The following is a 9,934-nucleotide window of genomic DNA, read 5'->3' as shown; positions in this document are numbered from 1 at the left end:
AAAGGTGTGTTTTCGTACACAGCGATTTAAGACAGTTGTCTTACCATTAAGCGTACCGCATGACATGATACTTTTCAGTTGAAGTCGAGACGCGATAGGAAATAGGGACTATTTACTTTTTTTTACACATTTAATCACAGGAAGAATTGATCAAAGTCGACGTAATATCACACGATCTCTATTAATTTTGGTGAGTTCTTCGAAGAAGTTATTCTCGAGCTCGTTTAGACTCTGCTTCAAAACATCAAACAACAGTGAATTATCATATTCTAGTTTCTTCATTACACGTATAACAATATAATGAATGGCAACACTTACGTACTCGGTATATCTATGTAATCGAATACACCGCAGCATCAAATGGTTCCTATAATTAACGGATAGAGGTCAATGCTAGGTCATTCAGCGCCGGAGATCGTACGCGAGATCGATGCCAGGACAGAACAAAGTAATATTATCGTCAGATGTTTCTAATTTTCGTACATAATGACTCTTGTATACTTAACTGTATTTAAAAACTAGCTTCACGTTTACATTTCCCAGTCATATCGTTTCTATTTCAAAACTAAACTTAATTTTGTTTTTACTCCAACGCGATTTCGTGATGCAGTGTGGCTAAGATCTATCGATATGACGTTGGTATCTTCAAATCTTGTGCCATATCTCTAGGGTGAGAAATCATCAGATATTATTACACTCATTTAACGAAGATCGAGATAACTGTAGCGGTCCGTATTTCCGTTTCAGTATAGAGGGAGTTGTGTATTAGGTTACATGACATGATACAGTAAAAGTATCCCCATACAGAATTAAATCAACTGTGATGTAGCATAAGCTATCGGATTACTTATACCTAACATCAGTCCTACAGCCGTCAAAAAGTATTCTTTGTTTTTGTTTTTGAATTGTTTTTCAAGAACGGCCTCACCAGTGTATGCCAAATGAAGATGTGTTTTCGGGATAAGTTTATATGAGACACCTTGTGATATTGTAGAACTGATATTGACAGTAGTATACCGCCAGTCACATTACATTAAAAACAGTAAATCAGTTTTTACACTCCAGAAATGCTGACCGTTAAACAGGAGTGACAACGACCATGTTATCAGACTCTCATGTTTTGACCAGGGGACATAACCCAAAGCCTTACACAATACTTTTTATAAAGGTCTATAGTTGATGTTTACGATTAAGGCGTTGTTTATCACCTTGTATTTTTATATAGGTCTATAGATGTTGTTTACGGTTAAGGCGTTGTTTACCATCTTTTACTTTTTATATACAATGTAGGTACAGTCATGTACATGCATATAGATGATGTTTACGGTAAAGGCGTTGTTAACCATCTTTTACTTTTTATATACAATGTAGGTACATTTATGTATATAGATGATGTTTACGGTTAAGGCGTTGTTAACCATCTTGTATCATTTTTATATACAATGTAGGTACATTCATGTACATGTATATAGATGATGTTTACGGTAAAGGCGTTGTTAACCATCTTTTACTTTTTATATACAATGTAGGTACATTCATGTATATAGATGATGTTTACGATTAAGGCGTTGTTTACCATCTTGTATCATTTTTATATAGGTCTATAGATGATGTTTACGATTAAGACGTTGTGATGACCTTGCATTTTATTTATATACATCAAAAGGAATCATTTGGTTACAGCTTATTGTGTATACTCCAAGTTCTGATGTCTACGTCACGAGGCCTTTTTGTGGTTATATACTCGTACCAATATAATGTGTCGTCGCTGTTTGCCCTTTAATGATACGCCAATCATAGAAGGAAGTGGTGCCCAAAGCATCTATGATTATCTTTTGAAGATGGAAGACTTCCGGGCATGGTCCTGTGACGCCACTGTCCAGCTATGATTGCGAATTTGTGTGTAAAGAAGTCGGATAATACTATGTGATTTAAGGGTTAACTGTAATATTTTTATTATTGAGCAATAACACAAAAAACTGGGATGTACTCTGAATAATCCGCGAAGCTGTTTATGAAAAGAGTACACCCCAGTTTTTTTTGTGTTATTGCTCAATTACCTGATTATCAGGTCAAAAGGTCAAATTTGTTCCCGTGCAATAACTCTTTTAATCACCAAAGTTTCTGCGCAGGCGACACATCAACTTCCGTTGATTTTTTGTTATCTATTTTGTGTGTCAAAAGTTGGCTTTTAAGAGCTTAATGCTGAACCCAGTCCTACGCCTCTTAAATAAGACTCCCTCGCGACATAATGACGAAGTTACTATTGGTAGGAAACCTTGTGGTATATGAAGGCCTTTACCTATTCTATTTAATAATTATATAAACAGATTTATTCTAGTGCATGATATACAAGAATTTACTCCACCCTATCAAATACTAACTCATTTTCTGCAATCTCATATGGTGCTCTTTCCATTACAACATTTCAATTCCGAATGTCTCCTAAATTAAAATAACATGCCTCTTTATTTGTATTAAATTCTTTAAAAGCTTTAAGATTCCAAACATGTCACAGTACCCTAATAAGATTAAGGTTGTTCCATAAGGACAGAAACAATGGAAACAGTCTTCGATTTAAGTAACTTCACCACTTAAGTTACCCTACTACTAACTCACAATTTCAATGATTTCTAACAGTACCCCCGAACTCTGACGACAAATTAGTCCGTATGTTTAATCCCTGTCCTCTTGGTGTTACTGATATTAAACAATTTTACCGGAATATCAATAGAATGTTAGATCCTTTTAAACGTGCTCATTATTCCATTACATATCTATATAAGGAATTGTTTCTATTGACTCTCTAACACAGAAAGTAAATAAGATAATGCCAGTTTAGTAGAGCTGTATATTGGGTGTAAAATTGGTGAACAAACTAGTATAGCACTATGTTAAGAAATGTGTTCCTCTGGATGTGTGCCGGAAGATATTGATGTATGAGGAGAGTCGCCACGTGGTTAAGGTGTCCCGACACTTTATCACTAGCCCTCCACCTCTGGGCTGCGAGTTCGAAACCTACGTGGCGCAGTTGCCAGGTACTGACCATAGGCCGGTGGTTTTTCTCCGGGTACTCCGGCTTTCCTCCACCTGCGAAACCCGACACGTCTTTAAATGACCTTGGCTGTTAATAGGACGTTAAACAAAAGCAAACCAAATGTAAAGTTGTGGAATGTCTCTTGAGAGGTGATATAAATGTAGTTGTGTGTGGTTGTCTTACTTAATTGTTCATGATAATTAACATCTGATCATATACGATAGCATAGCGTGCGCAAGTGTGTGTAATTGTGCAATGTCTGTCATGTAGCCTTGCCTGTAATGTAATAAAACAACCCCAAAAAAAAAAAAAATAATAATAAGTGGTGAAAGAACGCAAAATAAAATGTTGTAATCGGACAGTAGGTCTATTTTGGTCCCTCCGTGTCCCACGTTTTTGTATACCTGCATAATAAGATCGTCGATCCTACAGTATGAATACAATAGACCTTTTGACTATTGGACTCTCAGATGTCCCACTCCCTCCCGCAGAAGACTAGAAACAATTAGATTAGTTGCCTGCTTCGTCAGCGATATACAACAGACATATTCTTTTCTTTTTCCACTTCTGCACGGGCTCCTCACACTCGCAGGTTCCATCGGTGGTACCAAGCAAAAAAATAAATAAATAAATAAAAAAATACAAATATTTTCCTCAGATGTTTTAATATAATAGGAAAAATGAAGAGCCATGCTGTCCAGTAGGATAGGTCGTATTTACTGTAAAATAAGACCAACAATACGGATAGTATGTCGTTTTCAAGTCTTTCATGTAACCCTAATAGGTCATACTTCCCCGTCCTCGTACATTGCACGTGAGCCTCTGTGGTCCTTCTGTATGAAGAATTGTACCTGTTGCTCCCATTTAATTATCGAAAAAGACGACTAAATTTGGCATCTTATCTTCATTCGTCCTGATGTGTCCCTTAGCAATGCTCACTTTTGACCTTTAGTTAAGCGTTCGCTCCTGTGAGGAAGGCTTTGGGTTTCTGTCCCCTGGCCGATGCACCCAGAGTCTATTAACTGGTAATTGGTGCCCTTGCTCAGCGTTCAGCATTATAGAGAGTGGGTCGATTGGTTAGCCCATTGTCAGTATAATGTGACTGGGTGGGGTGTCCTGCTGGATGTCTTCGGCAGCATTCTTCAGTGAGGTAGCACTGTGAAGTCGACATCAGATTTGGGCTATCACGAGGGGCGAACACGAACATACAACAGATTCTACCGCAGACTCCTAAAGCACCCACCCATTGCTCCTCACGGATACATTTCGTACACAACTGAGTCCGTCCTTTAATGACATTGGAAAGTGATAGGACGTCAGAAAAACGCAAAACCAAACGAGACAAAAACAATTATGTATGATGATGTTTCAGGGACAAAAACTTCCTGTAATATACGCTTTGTATGCACTCTTTGAGTTGGATTTACCCATGTCGTCCAAGAGAACCCTTAAAAAACGAAAAACTAAAACAAAAACAAAAACAAAAAATTGACAAACAACAAAAAAAAAAAAAAAAATCAAAAAAACAACAACGAACAGATAAGTGCATGTTGAAACGAGATTGAATGTGGCATGAAAAAAAAAATGACACATCTGATTGTACAGTATCACTACTGTTTCTGGCTATAGCGAACCACTCCTTGTTGTCTCCGAGCTTGTGTTTTCAGAAACGCCATTAGTCACCGCACAGTTTAAATACATAAATATACAAAGATAATTCCGACGTTTATCGGTAATGATTTTGTTAAGAGCTCAATGTTGTCGCAACAGCCCGGACGAAATCAAATAGATAAAAGGGAGAAATGAAAGAGATGAAGGTAACACACACTCAAAACGCGCCATTGTGGGTTTTTTTTAATTTCAAGTCGACATTTATGAAACAGGCCATATTAATAATTGCGATCTCATGGGTTTCAATTAGGGAGAAGACAGGACTGACAGGACAAAGAGAAAGTCGATCTGTTAGGAAAAGTGGCAAGATTACTTACACATTTAATCGCACTTTTATGTAAGGCGCGTCTCAGTAGTAAATGTGTAAATAAATATTCAATATTTCCAACTCGATGTTAATCTGTCACAGCAAAGCAGATATCAATCACACCACGCACATCACACATATCGGCCCATTCATACTGTCGGATGTGTATTGGTGTCAAAAATTACAAGATATTCCAGATGGATCGAAGAACTCGTTATTGTCAGATGTTTATTGGTGTCAAACATATACAACAAGGTCCCAGATGGATCTTAACACCATCATTGTCAGATTTTTATTAGCGTCAAAAAAGATATTCCAGATGGATCTAAGTACCCGTCATTGTCAGATGTTTATTGGTGTCAGACATATACAACAGCATCATTGTCAGATGTTTATTGGGGTCAAACATATACAACAGCATCATTGTCAGATGTTTATTGGTGTCAAACATATACAACATCATCATTGTCAGATGTTTATTGGTGTCAAACATATACAACAGCATCATTGTCAGATGTTTATTGATGTCAAACATACAACACCATCATTGTCCGATGTTTATTGGTGTCAAAAATACAACAAGGTCCAAGAGGGTTTTCACAACATCATTGTCGAATGTTTATTGGTGTCAAAAAATACAAGATATTCCGGAGGGATCTAAGAACCGTCATTGTCGGATGTTTATTATCGGTAGAACTATGTAAGTCTATTTTCTCAGTACCCCAATTTCCTCTAATAATCATCTGTTCAATCGCCATGTTTTATTGACAAAGTATGGTAGTACTTACATCTGATTAGTTCCTAAAATCGTACATCCACAACTAGCAAACAAAATGGAACTATGAATACATTTCCATCACTTTCAAACATTATAAGAACAAAACGACCACAAATCCCAACTGACGGAATCTAAGATGACCGTCTGTCGGGTAATTTGTTAATTCCATGTCTGAAAGGTTTGGTCAACATTTGGTCCCCACTTTAAACGTTGTGAAAAATTTTCATGTTTTTTTTTTTTTGGATAAATATATTATTATGTTATCATGAATATATATCAATAAGACATATTTGGTATCGAAATGATAGTAAAATACACTATAGACTGTTATAAATGATTTTTTTTTTAAAATCTACATTAGCCTGTGAAAATCATTAACTATTTTGTTTGGGTACCCCTTCACTCAACTTGGTGTTATGCAAGGAGGTCCACTACGACTATCGGTTGATATAATGATTAATCCTTTATACGATTATTGCTTATTTTCATGTATCTAAAATGGTGAAAAAATCAAATAAATTGGAGAGGAGGCCGGCGTCATTGTTAAATCTCCATAGGCGTTGACCCCATCTTTAAATCATTCACAACTTGCGAACAAGGTAAATTTATCAAATGTCAGATATATAGAGGTTTCTATACAAAGGTTGCCAGGAAATAACTTGTTTTATGTTGTTTTTGCAATTATTGACGAAAACGGGACATATTCATTAAGATCCAAAAGCTGTCGGATATAAGTAATGCAATAGGAGACCAGCAAATAGATATGTTTTCGATATGTAGATAGTGAGAAATAAGGAATATATATGTATTGGGGAAATTAGCTAAGTGATTATCCCAAAGTTATGATATAAAGAAAGAAAAAGAACATTGTTAAAAATAGGCACATCTATGATGGAATATATAGCATTGTAATATAAAAAGACAATGGTATACAAATAGTGACAAATATTCCAACTATATTCAATCACCCCAGACACACGGTAGTGATTGATAGGTAGGACGGACTCTCAATACACAATATATGTAACAATATACTTGTCATTACTGATTAAGTGTTAAGATGAACCTGTCCGCGATTTCGTCTTCATGACTAATTCGAACGATGCAAAGAGGACGAATTAATTTTTCACCCCTCGCACATCCTACAGACATACGTGTCCAGCTGCTGGTTGTCCATTTCACCAGTGGAGTTTATTTGACAATCTACCTGAGTATCCGGGGCTGAATGAACGTTGTTGCTCATCCGGTACGAGTTTGTCAGCGTTCGTTTATACGTACATACAAATTTTAGAGCAAAACGAAATCTCGAGCCGCTCAGACAATACAGGTAAAAGTTAGCACACCTGTTGATATAGAGAAGGTAGAACGAGGCCGAATAAATCAAAAGGTCCATAGATTTAGCTTCGTCATCCTCTATAACCACATTTGAAGTCACGCTTGTGTAGATTGAAAACGGCAACGTACATACAATTATAGTAATAGAATCCGCCAACAACATCAAAAGAATTTGTCGTCTGCGGGATCTGTGATTTGTTGACGCATGCGCCCTGCTTTCCAGTTTTTTACTTCCAGTTCTGTAGTAAACATTGGCCGCCTTTTGTACGATATAAGACAGCTTCACATGTCGGAGAATGATGATATTACTGATGATTATCACGGTAAACATTACAAATAGAAAACTATGATGAATCCACGGCCAAATTAGACGCCAAAACATGACCATGTTTTTATTTTTGGAAGATATTTCGCACAGCTTGTACCGTTGGTTCTGCGATATTAAGCCGGAAGTGAACAGGAAGTGAGCGTCTTTGAGAACAGCCAGTATCAATAGTAGTATTGACATATGCTTAGCACGAGAGACGCTGCACCATTTCTGAGCTTTCAATGGGAAAGTGATTGCAAGGCTTCTCTCAAGTGTCATGGCGGCTGTCAATAGAATTCCGAAATCACTACTCGTCCACCCGAAGAAGTTGAATGCTTTGCACATGAAATGGGCGTTGATTCCCCTGTATATGATCCACGGGAAATTGGCATTAATCCAATGTACTGTCAACAGGAACAGTAAACTGAAGTTATCAATAAATGCGTTGATGGCAATATAAAGAGACGTCGACAGGAACCGGAAGTACATACTGCGCATGACTTTGATGACAATACAGTTACAGATAGTTCCCATAACAACTAAAATCGGAGGAAAATAAAGATTGATTGCTGCCGATATTTTATCAAGTTTCCTTGCAAGGTTGGTGACGTCATCACCGGAAGTGACATTTAACATCGGGAATGGTAAAGCTGGTTTACAGAAATGTTTGTAGTCATGGGCGATAATTGTAGAATTTAGTTCGGCAGCTATTGTTGCAAATCGAACCATTGCCGTGGTCATGTTTTATTTACTTTTACAAGTTATATATTGTGAATATGGAATCGCATAGAAAAACTTGGTTGATTATAGGTAGCATATCCACCGCTAGTACTCAATGGGCAAATCATACAAACAGAGTAGAAAATCCGTCCTTCGAACTCCGTGGCAGATAATTTACTGAAACGCAAAACATAACTATTTATCAATTTGTTTCATAGTAAAATACTTTAAATACTGTTCACTTAATTTTGAAATAACATATTTCGTTGTGCTTTCGAAAGATTTGTAAATGGGGAAAATGTTCCAAATAATTATGTTTAAACAAGAACATGCAGCACTTATGAGCTAAACATGTTCCCCAATATTTGATTTCATGAGTTAAGAGTAACCAGGAAAATATTTTTAAATATTATCCGGCAGAAATCATAAAACGTCAACATACATATCATGCAAATTTTATGCTTTCGGAATAACGTTCTCCTTAAATATGGTATATGTGTTTACCGCTGCATTACAAAACGGTTGAGAAAAAATGTTTGATGAGATTATATCAGTTTTATATAGGACAAATTATTTCATAATTAAATATACTACATAAATTAAGTATATACATATAGACTGTATTATTAAAGGCGTAACAGGTGCTGTTTACTACTGTATATATTGTCTACTGATCTACCATATATCTACAAACATCCACAGCAGCACAGCCTCTGTTAAACCTAGTTTATAGATACAGGTACTTACCATGCTCCAAACTCACTCTACAAAAACCCACTGTGACAAGTTCGCACTTGAAAAACAATGAAAAGAAAGGTTTTATTACCTGGACACCGTATTATATATTTTATCAATCCTCCTCTCTCTGTCGCTGCAGGAATTAAGAGCAACAAATCCTAATTCATTTACGGAAAAGTACAATTATCCAATACTATTTTGCATCTTCGTAATCAAATTCAATAATTTGTCACTTTTCTGACACAAGTTGAATATTAAAATCCAACAATCTTCAGATGGTGTTATCCGACTTTCCAGACTTTCATCAACATCCATCCTCCAGAAATCCCATTTGCATTTAAGCTGCTGCATTAACAATGTTTGACGACACTGTGATACCCAGGTGCCACGCATCAGATTGGACACTCCCTCTTTCCTTCGCGCATGTTGTACTTGTCAAGATAGGCGCTTATACGACTACAATTTACAGATGCTGTCATCTGATGATGTTGCCGCGTCTACACACACCCCATATATCGATCTGGGATATTAAAGCATGTTCACTGTGATAGTTACAGGCTATGATTGATAGAGGCATTTCCCGTACGTTACAATCGGTGTTACATGATACTCACGACTGCCGATTCAGTCATCGCAAATCTAATTAAACTGCGGTATCGTATTCCAGGCAGTGTTACTTACTGCCGGGATTTGTAGCTAGTCTTTGAAACCTGACTGCTGACAGATGCACTCGAGACACCTTTAGAGAATGACATCCCATATATACAAGCTATCAAAATCAGCTAAGCGGTTCTTCTGTAGAAAAGGGCGTTTTCTTAAGTGTCATCTAGTTAGATACATAGTAAAAGACCAAACGTTGACATTGTTCCCCCGTCAAAGAGACTATTACTTAGATATTTATTATGTTTTCAGATTTGCCCGATTTTTGTGACATAAAGTTCTAATTCCAAGGAAGTGGTTATGTCGCATGAAGCATGTTGAATATTTTTTATGTCTATTTCTTAGACTTCATATATAGGTTTCACCTTATCTAATCATAAA

General features: G+C 36.6%; 1 protein-coding gene across 1 annotated transcript; it reads right to left on the bottom strand.

Moving 5' to 3' along the window:
• Window positions 1-6,141: 6,141 nt before the first annotated feature.
• Window positions 6,142-9,299, bottom strand: LOC117314738 (probable G-protein coupled receptor B0563.6). The gene is made up of 2 exons (XM_033868826.1): window positions 8,982-9,299; window positions 6,142-8,332 (listed from the first exon to the last, which is right to left on the bottom strand). The coding sequence occupies exon 2, from the start codon at window positions 8,174-8,176 to the stop codon at window positions 6,920-6,922; it is 1,257 nt and encodes a 418-aa protein (XP_033724717.1). The 5' UTR covers window positions 8,177-8,332; window positions 8,982-9,299; the 3' UTR covers window positions 6,142-6,919.
• Window positions 9,300-9,934: the final 635 nt, after the last annotated feature.

The sequence above is a fragment of the Pecten maximus genome, chromosome 16 (genome assembly GCF_902652985.1).
Source record: "Pecten maximus chromosome 16, xPecMax1.1, whole genome shotgun sequence".
Taxonomy (NCBI): domain Eukaryota; kingdom Metazoa; phylum Mollusca; class Bivalvia; order Pectinida; family Pectinidae; genus Pecten; species Pecten maximus.
The sequence above is the reverse complement of the archived record's forward strand: the minus strand, read 5'-3'. Positions and strand labels throughout refer to the sequence as shown.

Bases quoted from the DNA above. Each gene is read 5' to 3' on its own strand.
- LOC117314738 (XM_033868826.1), bottom strand. From the start codon at position 8,176: ATGACCACGGCAATGGTTCGATTTGCAACAATAGCTGCCGAACTAAAT.